This window comes from Mytilus trossulus, chromosome 12, assembly GCF_036588685.1.
Source record: "Mytilus trossulus isolate FHL-02 chromosome 12, PNRI_Mtr1.1.1.hap1, whole genome shotgun sequence".
Taxonomy (NCBI): domain Eukaryota; kingdom Metazoa; phylum Mollusca; class Bivalvia; order Mytilida; family Mytilidae; genus Mytilus; species Mytilus trossulus.
The window spans coordinates 23,043,646-23,065,140 of record NC_086384.1 but is presented as its reverse complement, the minus strand read 5'-3'; the positions used below and the strand labels follow the sequence as shown (position 1 = coordinate 23,065,140).

General features: G+C 32.7%; 2 protein-coding genes across 2 annotated transcripts; both read left to right on the top strand.

Moving 5' to 3' along the window:
* The first annotated feature begins 4,811 nt into the window (after positions 1-4,811).
* LOC134693359 (xyloside xylosyltransferase 1-like) lies at positions 4,812-13,049 on the top strand. The gene is made up of 2 exons (XM_063554133.1): positions 4,812-5,264; positions 11,102-13,049. Exons 1-2 carry the CDS (start codon positions 4,842-4,844, stop codon positions 11,789-11,791), a joined length of 1,113 nt encoding a protein of 370 aa, XP_063410203.1. The 5' UTR covers positions 4,812-4,841; the 3' UTR covers positions 11,792-13,049.
* Positions 13,050-18,147: 5,098 nt separating this feature from the next.
* Positions 18,148-20,528, top strand: LOC134693052 (acetylcholine receptor subunit alpha-1-B-like). The gene has a single exon (XM_063553756.1). It carries the CDS (start codon positions 18,166-18,168, stop codon positions 19,351-19,353), a length of 1,188 nt encoding a protein of 395 aa, XP_063409826.1. The 5' UTR covers positions 18,148-18,165; the 3' UTR covers positions 19,354-20,528.
* The last annotated feature ends 967 nt before the right edge of the window (positions 20,529-21,495 follow it).

Here is a 21,495-nt window from a genome sequence, read left to right as displayed (position 1 = left end):
TTGCTGATTTTTGTCATAAATTGGAACTCGTAACAATACAGAAACATGTCCACAATAAGTGATGAACAGTTAGTATCCATTGGAATTCCTGTTTTATTCAACCAAAATTGTCTTCAAATAAGCGGTACTATTTCGAATATTTGAGTGTTGATGAAAGGGTTTTATTTTATTTTTTTACATTCTATTAATTATAAAAAGAACTGGAAAACGTTTGCCGTTATGTAAATAATCTGTACTTTAAGTTGTTCAATAATAAAATTGAGAAAGAAAATGGGGAGGTGTCAAAGCGACAACAACTTGACCACAGAGCAGACAACAGCCGAAGGCCACCAATGGGTCTTCAACGTAGCGAGAAAGTTCCGCAACCGGATGCGTCCTTCAGCTGGCCCCTAATGTTTACTTACTTCGAAAAAACAAAGTATTTTTTATGCATCATAATCAAACATCAGTGACATAAATGGAGATGACTGGCATGATCGTTTCTCTTTTGCGTGGTCTGTCGTATACAGAACTCGATTACGTATGACTAAATCCAAATACTTGTATTCATATCGTACAAGCATAACTTGGTCCAAATTGAATGTACTTTCTGTTTCAGCTACAAATCCGCTTTCAATGATATGATATAGGATGTCATGAAGAACATTGATGTTGTATGTTTACAGCAATACCTCTTTGAATCGGATTTTATTTGTGACCAGAATAATGCCTCCTAGTTTTAAGTATTTGTAGCTTGATAGTATTATATGTTGAATTTATAATGAACAAATGTCTTAGAAGAGGGGCGGATGATACTAGATGGACAGTCATGATCTCAGGTGCTGCGGAAGGGTAAACAGATCCTGCTCCACCTATGGCATCCGTCGTGTTGCTCGTTTAATTACATACCCGGTAAATAGTATAATTTGGTAGGTAAAATTCGTAAAAAGAGAAGGGGAGTGTAGTAACGATATAAGGATGATATTCGATATCATCTTCTGTAATCGTATACCTCGAATTCGACAATGCCATGACATCTATGACAACGAGATGATTTTGATTTTGAAATTATCAATTTCCCCCACCTTAGTAGCAATATATAAACTTCACCTGCATATGGGATATGCATTTCATTACTCAGTCGGAATTCAAGAGCTTTCAGCTGACATTAAGACTTTTTATATCGTCACCAGTGTTTGAGCAGAAGTTTAATGAACCAGGGTTATGTCAGACAATGTCTCGTCATTTTTCTAAAACAAGTTTCATCAAAAGATACCTAGAACTTGTTTATAAATATTCTGTATCAACTTAACAAATTATACACGATGGTCTAAAAATATATATTCTAGGTACTGATGTGTTTTATCATCTTAATTATGTGATCTTTTATTTGTCTTTGCATATTATTACGTACAGTTCAGTCTTTTTTGTAACTTCTAGATGACGTGACTCGGTGCTTACATCTCGTCATTGTGTTATTGCGATGTGGTAAATAAGTGTACTCTTGTCTTTCGTTTTGCTTATGTGCTTTGTCTATATGCTTTTATGTTTTTCTTTATTCACATATTTGATCGTTTTTATAGTGATTAAGCTTGTATGCACAAGGTTGACTGCTGTACTCCTATTTTTGACATTTTTTACCTATTATGACTGTATGTTTAATTCACACATTGTTTTCATCATTATGGAATTTTATGCGACTGTAATACAAATGAGATGTTTAGTTAGCTATAAAACCATTTTTAATCCACCAATTTCTACATAAGAAAATACCTGTACTAAGTCAGGAATATGACAATTTTTATACATTTGTTTGATGGGTTTGAGCTGTTGATGTTGCCATTTGATTAGGGACTTTCCGTTTTGAATTTTCATCGGAGTTAGGATTTTGTGTTATTTTACTTCGTATTAGAATTCAATATCCTAAAAATTGTGTAATTGACTACTTTAGGGTGGTATAAATTGGGTGTGCTAACGTAAATGTCAAGGAACTGTCAAACTATATAAGATCTTAGTCTCTTCCATCTTGCCATGGTTTAAAAATGGTTGCTTATTGTACCCTGAGCACAGATATTCCCTTGCAAAACTAAAAGAGAGATTGGCAGAATAAATAGATATAGGAAGATGTGGTGTGAGTGCCAATGAGACAACTCTCCATCCACATAACAATTTAAAAAGTAAACCATTATAGGTTACAGTACGGCCTTCAACACGGAGCCTTGGCTCACACCGAAGCACATTTTTATTTCACAAAAAAAAAGGTTTACGTGGAAACAGTATCTTGTTTTAGAGATGGTTAAATTCAATTGAAAAAAAAATTAACATTCAACTAAACATTATATGAAACTAATATTGTCAGTGTCGAGAGGCTTTCGTTCTTGATTTTTTTACTTTATATAGGAGCTTCTCCGTAAGAATAACAAACCAAGCATGATCCTTTACCTTCATGTACCGCTTTGTTGATGATGTCCTCTCACTAAAATATTGAGAGTTTTGTTTCTACAATAGCTGCTTCTGTCCCGTCGAACTTGAAATGTTTCCTTTGTCGATGATTGTTACCTACAAGAGAGCTATGAAACCAAATATTTCAAATGGTAAACAAAATTATAAATATTAGGTTATTCCTTCGAAACTGTTATGAACGCCAACATGAGTTGGTTGATCTTAATGAAACATTATGGATTCATTGCTGTTTGTGGGTTACCAATTTTGTTGATCTATTGGATATAAGGAACCTCGACTCTAAATGTTAAAGGAAATGTAAAGTTTGTATGACTTGCATACAAACGTTTGCAAAACCAAGAATGCATGTATCTCCGACTATGTTTCTTCAATCCGCAAAAATAAATAAATCTACAGTATCTATTACATAGATAATGTTTGAAATGGTCCAATTGCCGTAACAACAATTTAGACAACTTTTCCTTGAATATCATATCATCGAATTCGTACTTGAATGAGTAACCCGAATGATGCCACGTGTAGAGCAAGATGAATTACACTTCCGGGGCACCAGAGAACATACGGGCCAAGTTCGGATGGAACTCGAGTACTGACTCTAGTTCCATATGAACGGTAAATAATTTTGAAGAGTAAGGACTCTAGATTACCGGAAATACACGGCCCCTACTCTGAATATGTTAACATTCAAATTTGATTGGATCGACGTCATAACATCCGGGATATCGAGTCGATCTCTAGGAACCCTGCCTAATGGCGGGAAAGCTATATCCAATCATAACAGGTGTTATATATGACCATGTCAATCCTATCTACTCTAGATATCCATCCGAACTTGGCCACGCTGTTTTGTGGGGTTCGTGATGCTCATTCTTTAGGTTTTTTTATTGTGTTATAGACTGTTGTTCGAGTTTTGTCGTTTTTGTTTTGTTTTTTTGGGTTTTTTTTTGTCTTTGGCCTATGAGCTATGAGCTTGATATCTTATGTCTCTCTTGTAAGCAATGCCCATAAAAAAAATCATAAATTGAAATTGAAAAAAACATAAATAAATAAATAAGGGCTAACAAAATATATAGTGGTCTTAGTTTAGATTAGAATCAGGCAGTTGGATTAAAGTCCTAATCAATTATTTTTTTGTAATCAAACTGATATATTTTAATGACAATTACTCCAAAAACATATTTTGGAGAAAAACTGATAACACTTTAGCAAAAAAACGACGACCATACAAGCACTAAATAGAAAACTCAAGATTGAGCAACATGTACCCCATCAAAATATGGTTATGAGTTCAGTAGCTCCAAAAGGTATTAGCATTTCCTGCTCCACAGTTGTCACCCATAGTTAAGCTTATGAGAGTAAAAGTCCAGTGATAGTTCTCCATCGGTGAGACGATTGTACTTTTTAACTAATCATTGTCATAAAAATTGTTTGAACGAGGAATTTGCAATAATTGTATTAAGTTCGAGATTTCATGTTAGTTACGTAAGCTGCTTTTCTGTGGTGTTCAAGTTGTAGTTGATGGAATATGTTCGTTGTTGTTCTAAGGGTTGTATGTTGTGTCAACTATTATATTATTTGTGTGTGCGTTTCTGTGTAATTAATTTTCCTTGTGTGTGTTTGTGTTGTATTTCTTTCACGTAGTTTTGTCATTTTAGTGATATAACTATATTTTTTTAAATGTCATAAGGCGGGAGGTTTGGCATGCCATTACACCAGGTTCAACCCAACATTTTTCTAAATGTCCTATACCAAGTCAGGAATATGGCAGTTCTTTTCAAATCCTTTATCGGTGAACATAAATTTGACAGCTAGATTAGTCGGGTCCCTTTAAAACAAATATGTGAAGGCATACCCATTGATAAGTAAATAACTTTAACTGCAAAAGAAAAAATATAAAAAAATATACCAGGACTATAAAAGAATTTTTTTTATTATCATTTATGGGTAGAAATCAAAGAGGCTGTGAATATCAAACTTTTCTATTTCCGTGTAAAATGATTAATTTCGACTATGTTTTTTTCAATTTCTGTGTTCAATCATTTAAAGCACATTTATTTCAAACCATATCATCTCAAGTAAATTTTCTGGGAAAGTATCAAAATTTTTGACAGGGTTGTTTATTTTTCTGGTTAAAAGTGGAAAAATCGTAACCGGTAATTTGACCAGCTTCCAGACGACTTTCTGATAGATGCAGATTTCAAAATCAAAATAGTTCAATTCAAAACTGTAGAACAATTCGCAAACTTTTATAATGCGTTTTATTTTCTGAACAACCGTTACTTAGAAATTACTTCAAATCTATATGTCAATTTTACATTTTCTTTTTTTAAAAGACCTTCCCGGGATTGTATACATATTTTTCACGATAACTAGGCAAACGATGCAGCTAAATACCGAATATGAGATCATCTGGAGTGCTGAAGATACTTGCTTTCCTTATTACATGTGTTATACTTATCATTTGCTACCAAATTCTGTTGACAACATCTATTTTCAATCACATTGACTCAAAAATACCGCAGGCAGACCCTGTGCCTTTAGGAAAAGGAGTGGGCAATGTAAAAGTTGTTTTGGAAAACGAACCGCAGGGCACTGCTAAGGCCCAGAAAAATGAAGCAGTACATGAAATTAACGTTGTAATTACATTTACAAATGCCAAAGACAACACCAATCTACAACAAAAGTTCCAAACAACTGTTTTATCAATGTTTAAATGGACAACAGCGCCTGTCAACATTTACATAATTGGTGACCAAGCTAGTCAGGTCATTGCAGATGCAATCTTAAAACAAGCTGTCAGTAAATACAATAAACAATACAAGGTAATATTATAATCATTTAATAAGCATATTTATTTTAATTATGCATACAGTCGAACAACACAATAGACCTTATTGCTATTTGGAAACCTGCATTGGTTGACCCAAGTCAAGAATCTGCTCCTCTTTAGAAGGGGGTTGGAGAGGTCCTGATCCAGAAATCCTGAGGTCCCAAACATAAAAAAAAAAACATTTTTCAAAAATTGTATCCAATAATTTTTCAGTGATCTTTTCAGTGTTATACAATTGATGTCATTCCCTAATTGACCATTTTGTCATTAATCAAGGTGATTATTACAAGCAAATTCAGTGGAAAACTCACTGGTTTCAATTGACATCTTGCATGTCAAACAGTCGGTTAATTAGCGTCTATTACCTCAGCCATTATATACAGTCTGTGCCAAAAACTTTTCCATCTAATAGTCCGGACACAAAATATCAAAACTTGCCCATATATGACTATTTAAAATTTGGAAATTTTCACTAGTCCCAATCAATATTTACTAATCTGGGCCATCGGACTAGTAGCTAAAGGTGCAGACTGCATACAAGTCATAAATAAATCTGTGTTTTTCAAACTGTAGGATATTAATGTTGGAGTTATTCCCCCTGTTTTAGCTTTTTGCTAATACATGTATATGTGCTGGTAAAATATTAGCTATCACCAGTCAGGGGTGCTACTTAAACAAGTGATTTCATTATCACCTATTTCAGTGATTTTTTTTACATGTACAAATGTATATTCAGTTTACACCTATTTATTAAAGTGATTTTGGTGTTTTCTTTGATCTTCAAATGCTAATTTCAGTGATTTTCAATAATTTCACAAACTTATCTTTAATTTTCCTACATAAATCCAACTATCCCTTTATCATGTTTATCTTGGGATAACAATTTCACAAGTGCGCTTGAGCAGTAAGTTAAAGCTTTTAATTTACCCTTGGGAATTGTTCTGTAATCAAATACAGTGGTGGATCCAGAACTTTTCCTAAGGGGGGCACTGCTGACTGACCTAAAGGGGGGGGGGGGGGGGGCCTGCTCCAGTCATGCTTCAATGATAACCTGTATAATTAACCAAATTTTTCTCCTGGTTCCGCCTATGAAATATTCACTCAAACTGTCAGACAAAGGTTAACAATATTAGGTGACCTGATTGGTTTCCTTTAGAATTAGAATGATTTATTATATAAAAATTTGTAAGGGTTCCGCGGAACCCAGTGTCTCGCCTATTTTTGCTGTAAATCGCAGGCTCAACAATAATGAGGAAAAAAATCAATACAAATATTCCTCTTGTTACTACTTTATGATTGTAAGAAAATCTAAGTCCATTTAAAAGTAAATTACAGAAAAAACAGAGTAATCTTTTTACAAACTTTACCTCTGGATACAATCTTATGATCATAAATAAGCTTCTGTCCAAGTTTGGTACAAACCCAGGATAGTTTCAGAAAGTTATTAAAATTTTAAAAACTTTAACCACAGAGTGAATGTAATGGTTCCCCGCAGAAAAACTAAGTCCATTTAAAAGTAAAATATGGAAAAAATGGATTTATTTATTTACAAAATTTACTTCTGGATACTATCTTATGATCATAAACAACCTTCTGTCCAAGTTTGGTACAAACCCAGGATAGTTTAAGAAAGTTATTAAAATTCTAAAAACTTTAACCACAGAGTGAATGTAATGTTTCCCCGCAGAAAAAACTAAGTCCATTTATAGTAAAATACGGAAAAAATGGAATTTTATTTTTACAAAATTTACCTCTGGATATTATCTTATGATCATAAACAAGCTTCTGTCCAAGTTTGGTACAAATCAAGGATAGTTTGAGAAAGTTATAAAAATTCTAAAAACTTTAACCGAAGAGTGAATGTTTTGTTTCCCCGCAGAAAAAACTAAGTCCATTTATAGTAAAATACGGAAAAAATGGAATTTTATTTTTACAAAATTTACTTCTGGATACTATCTTATGATCATAAACAAGCTTCTGTCAAAGTTTGGTAGAAAGCCAGTATAGTTTAAGAAAGTTATTAAAATTTCAAAAACTTTAACCACAGAGTGAATATTTGTTGACGCCGCCGACGACGCCGACGGAATGTAGGATCGCTTAGTCTCGCTTTTTCGACTAAAGTCGAAGGCTCGACAATTATAAGGTTATGTCCTGATCTACAAATTATTCAAGAATTGCATACATGTATACGTATATTCAAATTAACTATAAAAACTGGCAGGCTTATCAACCAAATGACAATTTCTGCATGTACATAGTTGTTTTTTCAATGGGGTTCTGGTCTTTTTACCAATAAAAAAATCAAGTTTCTGGGAAAAGTATCCAAACAAAACAGGAGTTTTGAGGGAAAAAAAGGCAGGATGAGACACTTGCAAAAAAAAAAAGTCGGGACGACAATTTAGGTAAAAAAAGGCAGGACCGAACAAATTTTTTCATCCTAGCCCCCCCACCCCATAAAAATCAAATGGTACCTCCCTAACTTCTATGTGATCAAAATTATACAACAACACCATAAGACAAGTATTGTCCTTAAAATGGTGATTTTTATGCCCCATTTTTTATGCCTCATTTACGTTTTTCAGTCTGTGTGTTCATTCGTCCATCCATCTGTCTGTCCCTCTTCCATTGTCTTCAGGTTAATGTTTTTGGTTAAAGTTTTCAGTCAAGGTAGTTTTTGATGAATTTGAAGTCCAGCAAACATGAAACTAAGTACACATGTTCCCTATGATATCATCTTTCTAATTTTTATTCCAAATTAGAGTTTTGACCCATTTTCACAGTCCTCTGAACACAGAAAATGACAGTTAGGGTGGAGCATCCATGTACTATGGACACATTCTTGTTACAAATGTTTAGCAAATAGTCAAAGGGAAGCTGAAATGGCAAATATGATCAGCAGAACAAGAACAACAAATACATTTTGTAAATGAAAACAGCTATTACAAGCCTAAAATCTTCAGCATACTTTTCTACGACCGCAAAATTTTTTGCAGTCATATATTGGTATCACGTCCCTATCAGCATTGTTGTTGTTGTCAGCGTCTTCCAAAAACAGATGGTTTCCTGATAATAACTTCAGTATAAGTGAATAGAAATCAATAAGATATTAACTCAAAAGGAAGTTTGGGTTTGACTTTGGGGTTTAGGAATTAAGAGGCCCAAAGGTGCCCAAAAAAGCATTATCTAGTGTCAGGACAATAAGTTGTGTATAAGTATTTTAATTAATCTGAAATTGTACCACAATGTTTAATGCCATAAGTAGATGGCTGTGATATATTTAAAGTGTTATGGGGCAAACAGTCTAGGAATAAAGGGCCAAAAACAAGCATTTATATAGTTTCAAGACAATGAATTGGAGTTACCTTTTTTTGTCCAGAATGGTTGTTGAATCATCTAAAACCATTGATGCTTTAGCATGTTTAGGAAATCTTTTTAGAAAATTGGATTTATCTTTCTTTGTCCAGAATAATAGTTGAATCAACTTAAATCAATGCTATATATTATACAATATAAAATGCAATATTCACATTTACTAACAACTGATAAATTAAAGCAATCTTTACCATTCAGTGATTACAAGCACTATGATTACCATTCTAGGTTTATGCCACTTAACAAGTGGAAAAATTGAAGAAAAGTTTTTTTTCTGTTCGCTTAACCTAAGTTTGTCTCAACTAAATGAAATGAAATGTGTATATAATGCTTATTACCTCTAAACTCAGTTTGAGTTCATTTTTTGGCAGCTTCACTTTGACAGTTCTTGAGTAATATACCTTTATGACATTATATGCTAGCATCTGTGTCCCTAGCTTTGGACACCTGCATTCCCCATTTATTTTTTTAGAAGTTATTAATTTTAACCATGACTGCATGACATTTTATATTTAAATACTTAATGATGTATTTAAATGACTAGTTTTTGTTGCAAACTCCATTAGAAATTTGAATTGAGATTATTTTTGGAATAAGGAAAAGGAGGAGGTGAAAAAAATGGGGGGGGGGGGGGGGGTAATTTTTTCTCATTTCAGATTTCAGAAATTAGACATGTTAAAAGAAAATTTCTTCAAACATTTTTTTTTGGAGAGGATTAATATTCAACAGCAAAAAAATATTTTAACTTCATTAGACCACATTCATTCTGTGTCAGAAACCTATTATACTGTGTCAACTATTTAATTATAATCCAAATTCAGAGCTGTATCAAGCTTAAATGTTGTGTCCATACTTGCCCCAAGTTAGCAATCGTTCAGTGCTTGACCTCTGCAGTCCGATAAAGCTGTGTCCTGTGGAGCATCTGGTTTAAAAGAGTAATTGCCCTTAAAAGAGGCTAAGTTTTACATTTTTTGGTAAAAATACAGTAGATTCATTATTTTGTTTTTTTTATGGAAACTTTAGCAGATAGAGGATAACTTTCATAGAAGAATTTACCAGCAGTCAATAATTTGCTTTTCTTAACATTAACCTTGAACAACAATTAACCTCTTTGATATGCTGTTGGCTGTTATTCTTTTGACAGATTTTTGTGCATGTCAATGCCTTGATATCATTTAATACATTTTGATTTGATGTTATTCTGACAGTTTAAATATATGTAAGTTTTAATCCACTCTTTTGACCTTGGTATTTAGTAATAATAAATTATAAACCTGTTATTAATCTACGGTTTGTAAATGTAATAGTCTTTTATTAGTCTTATAATATATTAAGCCAATATTACAGTTAAAGACATGCACTTCAACTTCAAATTTAAACAATACATGCCAGTCATTATTGGGAGGTTGGGGTATTTATTTTAAGCAGATTTAGGGAAGATGCAATATAAAGAAGAAGTCAGTTAATTAAAGAAAAGGACATTGTTCTATGAATTCAGTGAACCTTTAACATAGACACATTAAGGTCATTTTAGTTAATGAAACAAATTCTTATCATTCTGAAGAATATAGTGCTATATCATGCTTTTTGTTGTCTCAATGGAGGACTTTAAAAGTTTGAAGTTATGGATACAAAAAGATACAAATCTTTCAATCAGTGATTTTTATTGCTCTGAATACATAAAACATGTTACTATAGTTAATATTTTCTTCCTTTTTTGCAGATTGCTCAGATATTTGGTTCAAACTTGTATTTATAAATGTACATATGTGTCACCTTTTTATTCACAAATGTAAATCCTATAATGGCATTCAGTCCTAATCTGAAATGAAACAGTGTTCAGCACTTTTTAAGTATGCCTGTTGATACATGTATCTTAATTTTGGCTCATTTGTAAAATGATTACGTATTTATTGATAGCATTTGAGGTTTATGGTTGAATAACTTTACCTTGAATTACAAATTTACAACCTTTAACATTTTTATGAAAATTGTACTTGTTAGTTACTGTATGTACAAGTTTGCTATCATTATGCCTGCAGATATTGATCAGACTTTGGTATACCAGTGGCAGATCCAGGGGGATGGTTCCGGGGGGTTGGAACCCCCCCTTTTTTTTACGATCAATGCATATCAATGGGGACATATAGTTGGACACCCCTTTTTGTCCTGGGTTGGGAACTTTCCATTTTTAAAATGGCTGGATCCTCCCCTGTATACTATCAATATAGGGCAGTTCCAAAATTTATCCCATGGGAGACATGGTACATTTGTAGGCACTCAAGATAATGGAATATAAGTAGTTGCATTTTTCTTGGAATTTGTAAGAGTTACAATTAGCTTTTATTATAATGAAAGAATTATGCAATGGTCCATCATGAGGTCTTCCGTGCCCCTTATCATATGCATGATAGAAAAAATGAAGTATGAAAAAAATCTTTTTTTTTGTAATTTCAGTTGGTGAAGCTAGATACTGATGATTTAGCCAAGAAACTACATGAAGTTATAAAGAAGATGCAGCAGCATTTTAGTTATAAACCTGGAGCGTATTACAGTCATTCCCTATTCTTTCTCTCTATCGCAATACACAGGGTGATGCCAGAAACATTACACAGAGTCATCATGATGGACGCCGATTTGAAATTCAATAACGATGTCAAGGAGCTTTTTGATCTATTTGATAACTTTTCCGACACAAATGTCATGGGTATAGCCAGGGAGAATCAACCTGTGTATAGACATGTGTTGTCAGTATATCGTGGCGCTAATCCAGGTACAAGGGTCGGTGATCCACCACCAAACGGAATCACAGGTTTTAACAGTGGTGTGCTACTTCTAAACTTAGACAAAATGAGAAAATCTGAGTTATATAATTCCTTAATTAATCCAAAGGTTGTTGACGATTTAACAAAAAAATATTCATTCCAAGGTCATTTGGGTGATCAAGATTTTTTTACTTTGTTATCATTAGAACATGAAAATTTATTTTATATTTTGCCTTGCACATGGAACCGACAGCTTTGTATTTGGTGGAAAGATAAAGGTTATGAGTCTGTTTTTGACCTATATTTTAAATGTGAAGGTCATATTAATATTTACCATGGAAATGGTAACACAGATATTCCAAAATTAGATTGGGAAAAATAGATTTTATATTTGCTTTAATAAAATTATGATGATGGGTTTTTTTAATGACCTTGACTGGCTATGAAGCCCTCACACAGTCAGGGAAATTAAATAAGAGTCATGCATATATGAAATTTTTATCTTTTGGAAGACAACAATTATATTCAATTCATTTAATTGCTTATACATGTAATAGCAAATGATATCAAATTGCATGACGAAACATTTTAAAATGGCTCAAATAATATTTTTAAATATAAAAGTTGTTATGATAGCATAACTTTACTTTTTTATAAGTAGCTTTAATAAGGGAGATAATTTAAGTAGTACTTAATTTGTGATATTTTAATTTTGTAACAGTAGAGGTAATTTTACATATTGCTTAATATACATGGCTTACATGCAGTACTTTAAATGTAGGGGAAAGAAATGAACTGATCAATGTTCAAGTTTATGTATTGGTTGTAATTTGGTAACATATTAGATGGTATAGCTATTTCTATTTTTATAGAATTTGGTTGTTGATAATATTTTACTTTGAATTTCTTTTCAAGTTATTTTTTATATTGTTATACAGTGCCAGTTGTTGTATTAAATTAATATATATATATTTTTTTTTCCATTTAGATTAAGTTACTTGCAATTTTCATAATGATGATTTCATATTATTTTTAAGAATTTTGGAATGTTATTCTGATACCTTTATATACTATCTCATGTGCCATGTGCTGTTTACATCATGTATTAAGCATTTATTGATTATTCTTTTCAGGATTATTTTCTTTTCAACTTTGATTGTCACCTCTATTATGCTGACATTGGATATTATGGTCATTGGGATTAAATTAAATATCTTTAGATGTGATGCAGTTGTAATAAAAAATACATTTTAAGGAAAAATTATATTAAGGAAGAACACAAATAAAATCACACTTGAGTGTGAAGATGAGAATTTGCATGCCTTAGATAATTTAGAACCCTTTCAGTCCAAACTGGTTTTGATAAATAACCTTGCAAGTAAATTGTCACTTTTCTAGAAGCTTTGTAGCTTTTTTTTTTTTATATCTTTATATATATATGCATGCTTATTTATATTAACCTGAAAAGGGAAAAGACATTTGGTATTGTTTCCAGAATAAAATTGTAATTAGTTTATTTTGCATATGTGAAAGTTGTGGATCAATTTGAGGTTGTATACTAGAAATGGTTAGTAACATTTTTATTGTTTGGTATTTTTTTTGTAGAAGTCATCATTCATTAAAAGACTTTTATATATTTATATTATTTTTTCCAAGAAACATCTGTGGTTTTTTTTTCTAAAGTGCATTTTTGGACTGTTTGTTCATCAGCAGAGCTGGCATTTAATGTTTAGTATTTTATGGTATTTTATTACCCTACATGTTATGCGAGCTATATCTGTATTAAGGAGATGATGATCTATGTTACACTTAGTTACAAAACTATTAAATTTTTGAGAAATCAGCTTGAGAGACCTGTTGAGAAAACTTTAATCTGAAAATATTCATAAAAATGCATTTTGTTTTATAAGATAAGAGTCTGGATGACAGGTTAAGAAAATTGAGATTAATTGGCGAAAAGAAACCCAGGTTAGAGTCAAATGGGCCACAAAATGGAAAAAAAAGAAGACAATAATGTGGTATTAAAAGATAAAGAACAGATAATAATAGTATTAGAATATAAAAATAGTTAATAATGTATGCTGAAATATAAAGAAAAGAGAATAATTAATAACATGATCATAAACAATTAAAAAAAAAGAGATAAATGCCTCTCAAAAGAAAAATTGTACCGGGATGAGAAGACTTTTATCCAGACCCTCACAAATGCACTGTTGCATGTTTCTACAGATTTTTATGTGAATATTGTTATATTTGACTTTTTTTGGTCACATTTTGCATTAAAGGGTTATATTTCTGTCTTGCTTTTATAAACAGACCAAAACATTAGTATGCTCTTCTGATAGTCCCTATGGCATAACATAGATTTATATTATTTTACTTTTAAAGGGTAATTTTACCTAGAATGTGGAATGCTAATAGACCAAGACATTAGTATGCTCTTCTGATGGTCCCTATGGCATTACAAAGATTTATATTATTTTACTTTTAAAAGGGTAATTTTACCTAGAATGTGAAATGCAAGGACCACTAGTTTAGAGCCTATTTATACTTCACTAGGGACCAACATCTGTCTAACCTCATATACATTTTTTTTCTGAATCCATCATTTCTCAGTATTAGTAAAAATGTAAAGCAAACAAATCATGGTATAAAGAAAAAATAATTCTTCAGTATAATTACAATCGAATTTCACTGGTAGGTTGGAAAGATCTAATAATCAAAACCTAAGACATTTTCTCAGAAAGGCAGAGACACCTAGTTATACACAAAAACAGGGGGTCAGTGTATCCATTTATACATGAAATCTGAGACAGCAGAAGTTGAAATTTACATTGGTGAAGTAATTTCTTTTTGTAAAAATAATTTCCCTGCATGTTAAATTGTAATAACATTATCTCATGTACATTTGTCCCTTATATTTAGCTTTGCAGTCTTGTTCTCTGTTTTCAGTGATAAGGGCAAGCCATACAATTTTGTTCATATTTATATTTAAGTTTCAGGGGTGGATCCAGCCATTTTCAAGAGGGGGAGGGGTTTCAACCATATGTCCCCAATCAAATGCAATGATTTTCACCCAAAAAAAAGTTGGAATCCAACATCCGAACCCTCACCCTGGATCCGCCACTGAGTTACTCTGAAAAAGAACCAAATGGTAATCTTGACCTTAAATCAGTTTTTTTCTGTGGAAATTATGTCATAACCAAGATGTATACAATATTCTGTTATTGGAAATCCAAAATAATAAAATGATTTTTTATGAAACAATCTTTTATTATTTTACATTATTGCCATTCAATCATGTTGTTCATTCAGCATCCTCATTAAAAAGTTTTATAACTGCAGATAAATTAGTATGAATATAGCACACCATATTATGAGGGGGATAGGACCTTTATCGGAACTCCGGTTGTTTTTAAGCTCCGGAAATTGGGATTGACCCTTTCTGGATCCAGGAATTCTTTTTTCGAATTTCGGGATTTCGGGGTTTAAATTTATTTAAATTTGGGACCTCGGATTTTGAGTTTTTAAGCCCGGGATTTCGGTATCTGGACCCCTCCTACCCCACCCCCTATTTTGTAATAATTCAATGACTGTCAAAGGTTAAATGCTGATGAAACTATACTATGATTTTCATGATGAAATAGGATATGACAGAACATCAAATAGAGGCCTGATTACTATATCTCATTTGCATATTAAATGAACACAATGTGGATAGAATTTGTATTTCACACGAATGTTCGCCTTGTATTTAGGTTTACAGAATATCCACCTTTGTTTACTGCTAGTTATATATAACACTTTGTGGTGTAGTATGTTAGAGATGATCACCATGAATCTTGAAAATGAGGGCCCTCATGGGGTTTTTGATTATGTGATTACTTGGCCGTTTTTTTAATGATTATTTGATTATTAAGCCAAATATTTCATGATTATTTGATTACCTAGGACTGTATTTTTAGTTTATGATTATTTGATTACTAAAGATAAGCAAATATTTAATGATTATGTGATTATATTGGCAAAACAATTGTGATTATGTGATTACTAGGACCCCCCCCCCCCCCATGAGGGGCCTCGAAGATCAGTAGTCTGATTCTGGATTTTGTCAAAGTCACGTCTTTATAAGCACTGGCTTCTTTTCTGTCAGAAATTGAGAGCAAAGACTGGTTGGTTTGGAGGCAGACTTCTGTTACACTACAATGATAATATTCATTTAAAGGGAGCTAATATTTGAATTTGATGTTTATGGGGTGGGGTGAAATTTGAAAAAAGGCAAGTTGAGACACTTGACAAAACAAGAACGTGCATGTGCGCAGTACACGGATGCCCTATCTGCACTATCATTTTCTATGTTCAGTGGACCCTGAAAATGTGGGTAAATCTCTTATTTGACATTAAAACGAGAAAGATCATAGCATAGGGAACATGTGTACTAAGTTTCAAGTTGATGTGACTTCAACTTCATCAAAAACTACCTTGACCAAAAACTTTAACCAAAACTTTAACCTGAAATTCACACCATCATGTTCAGTGGACCGTGAAATTGGGGTCAAAAATTTGATTTGGCATTTTGAATTAGAAAGATCATATCATAGGGAACATGTATACTAAGTTTCAAGTTGATTTGACTCCACCTTCATCAAAAACTACCTCGACCAAAAACTTGAACCTGAAGCGGGACAGACGAACGGACGCACATAGCAGAAAATATAATGCCCTTAAACGGGTCATAAAAAAAAAGCCGGAATGACAATTTATGTAAAAAAGTCTTGATAAACTAAATATTAAATCCAGGACAAAGATTACAACTTAAATAAAATAAATAATTCATCCTTGCACCCTGGACCCATCCAATACAACGGTAGCTCCCTTACAACTGACCTCGTCATCTAGTAAAGCACGATATATACTTTGATTACACGCGTGTCACTATCTTCAGCATGCATGTTTATTGCTGGTTGGATAATTAATTTATGATCTAGAATTACCTGTATTCAACTTCATTATCTTTAAAGATACTGATCATCTATCTTTGTGTCGAGCATGCAACTTTTGTCGCAGAAAACTCGGCAGAAGATAGTAACGGCATTAGCTAACTTCTAAAAAGCTTTATATTTTAGAAGATGGACGACCTAGATGCTTCATACTTTGTATATAGATGCGAAATTCCCGTTTGTCACATAGGCATTGCCCTTGACCTCAATTTCAGTTCAGTAACTACTTGAAAAAACGATTAAGATTTTTTTGTAAGGTTTATTTTTCTCTTATTATGAGTAATAGAAGAACTATATTTTGTATGTGCGTACCTTGAAAGGTCCTCATTCCCGTCAAGGCAGTTTTCACTTGACCTCGACCTCATTTCGTGGATCAGCAAATGAGGTTATGTTTTGGTGGTCCATATCTCAGATACTATAAGCAATAGGTCTAGTATATTTGGTTATAGAAGGATTGTAATTTGAACATGCCCAACTGGCAGGTGTAATCTGACCTTGACCTGATTTTCAAGGTTCAAGGGTAATTATGTTCGTGTTTTAGTTTGTTCCTCTTATACAGTAACAGGTTAAATGTACATTTGTATATGGAATGATTATATGATATTCATGTCCATCTGGAAGGGTCCATCTGACCGTAACATCATTTTCATGATTCATAGGTCAAAGGTGAAGTTTTCTTTGCTGTCTGTTTTTCATATTACAAGGCGTACGCATTCGCAGGGTGTATCAGTTTTTAATCCTTTGTACATGGATCTAAGATAAAAGTTTGTTTCTGTGTTCATAGCTAATTTTGCACATGTATTCATAATGTTCACCTGTGAAGTGGTAATTTTTTTAATATTCTAGAGCTAGTGTTTAATATAAAGGATTGATATAGTCTCAAATCATGTGAAGATCGAAGGCAGTATGGTAAAATAACAGGGACCACGTTGACTAGTAGTTTGGAAACAAAGTGGTACAATACTTTTAAAATTGCAAATATTTGTTTTAAATTGTCAATTAAGGATAGGTTTGTGCTAAGTGGTATAATTTGCGAAAGACTTTTAAACTCAATGTCCGAAACTAAGATGCATTAATAAATTAGAAGCGTCATCCAAGAAATTAAGGGAGATTGGTCTGTGGAGATCTAATGTTAATTTTTTTTGTCAATATCACGACTGATTAACAGGGACTCGGTTAACAGAGTTTTTGTTGTTTTTTTTTACAGTGTATGGATGTGAATAGTAAACTGCATATTGCTAGAAAAAAGGAAAATATGTTGCTAACGTAAAAAAAAAACGTTAATGACGATGACAGAACTTGTTAACGACCTGGACTGGCTATATATATATACTTGCACGGTCGGTAGAAAACGTACAAATATTAAATGTATTACAAATAGACAGGAAATACGAAAAAAAAATATTTGAAATACTTTTTTTAAAAATCTGATTACCCAGTCCATGTGGACTTATCAGGGTCAACAGTTTTTTTTAATTCACTAGGAGATTACTATTAAAGTGAATTGTGATCTCAAATGAGACGTTCTACATTTGGCAATGAGAAAAATCATATAGTCAGCTTTACAATCATTTTAAAAAGTAAACACTAATATTGTTCATATTAATCTTAATAAGCACTTAAAAGGCCAATTAAAACCGTGTCCACTTTTAACACGTGTTATTAAGTTTGGACGTTAACTTTATATAAGCTATGAATAAACACTTATATGATTTATTAACTGTTAGTATATATACGCTATATACCAGTAGCATTAATGTCCGTCATGAATCGTTTATTTCTGTTCTTTATGTTTGGATATTTGTATACAGTATCGCAAGCGCAAACTTTGCAAGATTCGAAAAATGTCCTCACTTATATCATGAATGGATATGAAAAACATCTTCTTCCGAAGGAAAACGCATCAAGTCCTGTCGAAGTCAAACTCGGGTTTTGTCTGTTTACTGTAAATGGTTTTAATGGTGTCGACGAAACGTTATCTTTGACTGGCGGACTTTCTATGAGATGGAATGACGTCTCTTTACAATGGAACCCAGCAAGTTATGGCGGTGTTACTAATCTTGTTTTAGACAACTCAAAAATATGGCATCCTTATATCTTTCTCGTGAATTCTCCAAATGAAATGAAACCATTCGGTTACGACACAAACAACGTTCTTACTGTTTATAGTTTTGGAATGGTGGCATGGTTTCCCGGTGGCGTGTTGAATGCAAAATGCTCTACAGACTTTACAAAATTTCCGTTTGACACACAAGTCTGTACTCTGGAATTTCAACCATGGGGAACATCAGCTCTGGATATCACATTATCTCCGCTTTTCGACTATGTAATAATGGATTACTTCTCAACAAACTCTGATTGGATAGTAAAAAGTCGTTCGTATGTGGAGGTGACTTCTATATACTCCATAAAGTTTAACGTTGAAGTAACTTTAACACGTCGTCCACTTTACTATGCTGTAATGTTAGTTGTACCGACTTTATCGTTCTGTATTCTGAATCCATTAGTGTTCGTGTTGCCGCCAGACTCAGGAGAGCGTGTATCTTATGCAGTGACTATCCTATTATCATATGCTATATTTTTGACAATTGCTTTGTCGTCGCTTCCAACATCATCTGACCCCTTGTGCACTCTCCTGCTTGTCATGATACTCATTATAGCGATCAGTGGTATGATAGTAATATTTGTAATCATATCAATGCGTTACTACCACACAGAAACATTCAAGCCGGGAAAGTTAGCTGCGTGTCTGATAAAAGTTTCAAGGTGTACGAATAAAGTCCAAGATGCTGTGATAGAATATGAGAAAGACGACACACTAGATTTAAAATACAATATTTCAGGAAAAGAATATGCCCATCTCCTGGATCGATTCTTCATGACTCTATCGTACTTTTTACTCAGTATGTTCCTTGTCATGTACATTTGTGTTGTTTTTATGTAAAACAAAAAAAGGGGGTGGAATATTCGTAGTATTAGAAGTATGTCAGTTTCAGCCTACAGCGCATTACAATGTATCTGAATATAAAAAAAGATCCGGAAGATGTCATATTGGGGCCCTTTATAGTTTGGTGTTAGCCAAAGCTCCGTGTTGAAGGCCGTACTTAAACTTATAAATGTTTACTTTTTGCACACTGTGACTGTGATTGAGAGTTGTCTCATTGTCACTCACACCACGTCTTCTTTTTGGCAAAGCAATAATCAACGAAGGACGATGCAAAAAATTTAAGATTTGCCCAGATATCCGTTAGCAGAAAAACCGAATAAGGTACATTTCCAACAGCACCACTGGTTCTAGTCTGATGTCCAGTAATAACAATTTTATTTCAAATTTAACATGATTATCTATTTTTTTTATCCTCGACAATGAAATATAATTTGAGATGTAATAAATGGTTCATAAATCAACGAAAATTAATGAGCGAAATCAAATATTCAGCTATAAAACCATTTAAATAGTTAAAACTAATATTTTTATAATAGCTCTTAAAAAAACAATTAAACCGTGTCTACTTCTAACACGTGTTATTAAGTTTGGACGTCAACTTTATGTAAGCTCTACGAATAAAACACTTATATGATTTATTTATTGTTAGCATACGTTATATACTATAAATGTCCGCCATGTGACTTGGAATCATTTATTTTTCCGACGTAGTCGGTATAGTTTTGGTTTGTGACCTTTGAAGAGGGGGGGGCAAGGGGTTTAACTGTTATGCTGTTATGGGGCATTTTAATTCTTTGTTATCTGTTATTCTGAAAATATATTTACTGTTAGCTGTTATTGTCTAATTCTTTGTTAGCTGTTATAGATATAGGAAGATGTGGTGTGAGTGCTATAGGACTATTTTCTATTTTGTTTTCTGTTATTGTGAAAATCTATTTGCTGTTAACTGTTATTGAAAATTTTAATGTTAGCATTTTGACAGCCAATTTACCGTATAAATTGAAGCTAATTAAAAATTGTGATTTGAATGGATAATAGTCTCATTGGCACGCTTACCACATTTTCTTACAATGTATAACTATTATGGTCTTTCTACTGGTGATATCGGGTGGCCCTGTATTTGCAGAAGAATTTCAGTAACATACATCACATAAACATATAAAATCAATTGGACCCAGGACTATTCCAGTATATATTATTATTATCCTTTGTAATAAATTCCATTGTCTGTGAACATGTAGCATTTTGTACAAATTCACTTATTACTTGTACAATAACTTTTAGTATGGATTTTGTTATAAAAAAATGCATTGGTTCACCCTATAGATTTTTTTTATTCAATTACCACTTAATAATCTTTATGTTGTTCTATTACAACACTGTACCTGATTAGAGGAGGATTGGACACCAACTAGCATGCTAAAGTTGACGCAGTCACATTCTGTATGTGCCTATTTCCAAGTCAGGAGTCTGGATTCAGTGGTTGTAGTTTGTTACTGTGTTACTAAGTTTCTCGTTCACTATTTTGTGGATAAATTAGACAGTTGGTTTTCTCCTTTGAATTGTCTTAAATTACTAAGTGGTGTGGGTTTGAATTATAGCTTTGGGAATTATACAACATCTTTTTCTTTTAGCATTTATATTATTAGCAGTTACATGTCCTGTCTCCACTGATCTTTGTATTTTTGTATTTCATAAGTAAGTTTTATCATGAGGTCATTAAATAAAACATAAATATGGGGTACGTACGGGGCGCCGAATGGGACTCTTGTGGTTTTGTACAAAATTCAATTCTGTCATAACAAAATCATTTTTGTATTACAAAACTATGTGCTACAAACTTGTTTTGTGAGAACTTCAATTTTGTGATGACAAAATTCATTTGTGTAGACAAAATTCATTTTTGTCATGACAAAATTCAATTTTGTAGACAAAATTCATATTTGTCATGACAAAAGTCAATTTTGTCTTAAAGGCATACACAATTGACTTTTGTTACCTGATATGGAAATTAAATCACAAAAGTCAATTATGTACGGTAAGATTCAATTTTGTGAGACAAAATTGACTTTTGTGAAACAAAATTAACTTTGGTGAGACAAAATTGACTTTTGTGAGACAAAATTGACTTTTGCGAGA

Excerpts from the sequence above, each read along its gene's own strand:
- LOC134693359 (XM_063554133.1), top strand. The coding sequence starts at position 4,842 with ATGAGATCATCTGGAGTGCTGAAGATACTTGCTTTCCTTATTACATGT. Across the intron at positions 5,265-11,101 it reads AATACAATAAACAATACAAG|TTGGTGAAGCTAGATACTGA; the intron begins GTAATATTATAA and ends TTGTAATTTCAG.
- LOC134693052 (XM_063553756.1), top strand. The coding sequence starts at position 18,166 with ATGTCCGTCATGAATCGTTTATTTCTGTTCTTTATGTTTGGATATTTG.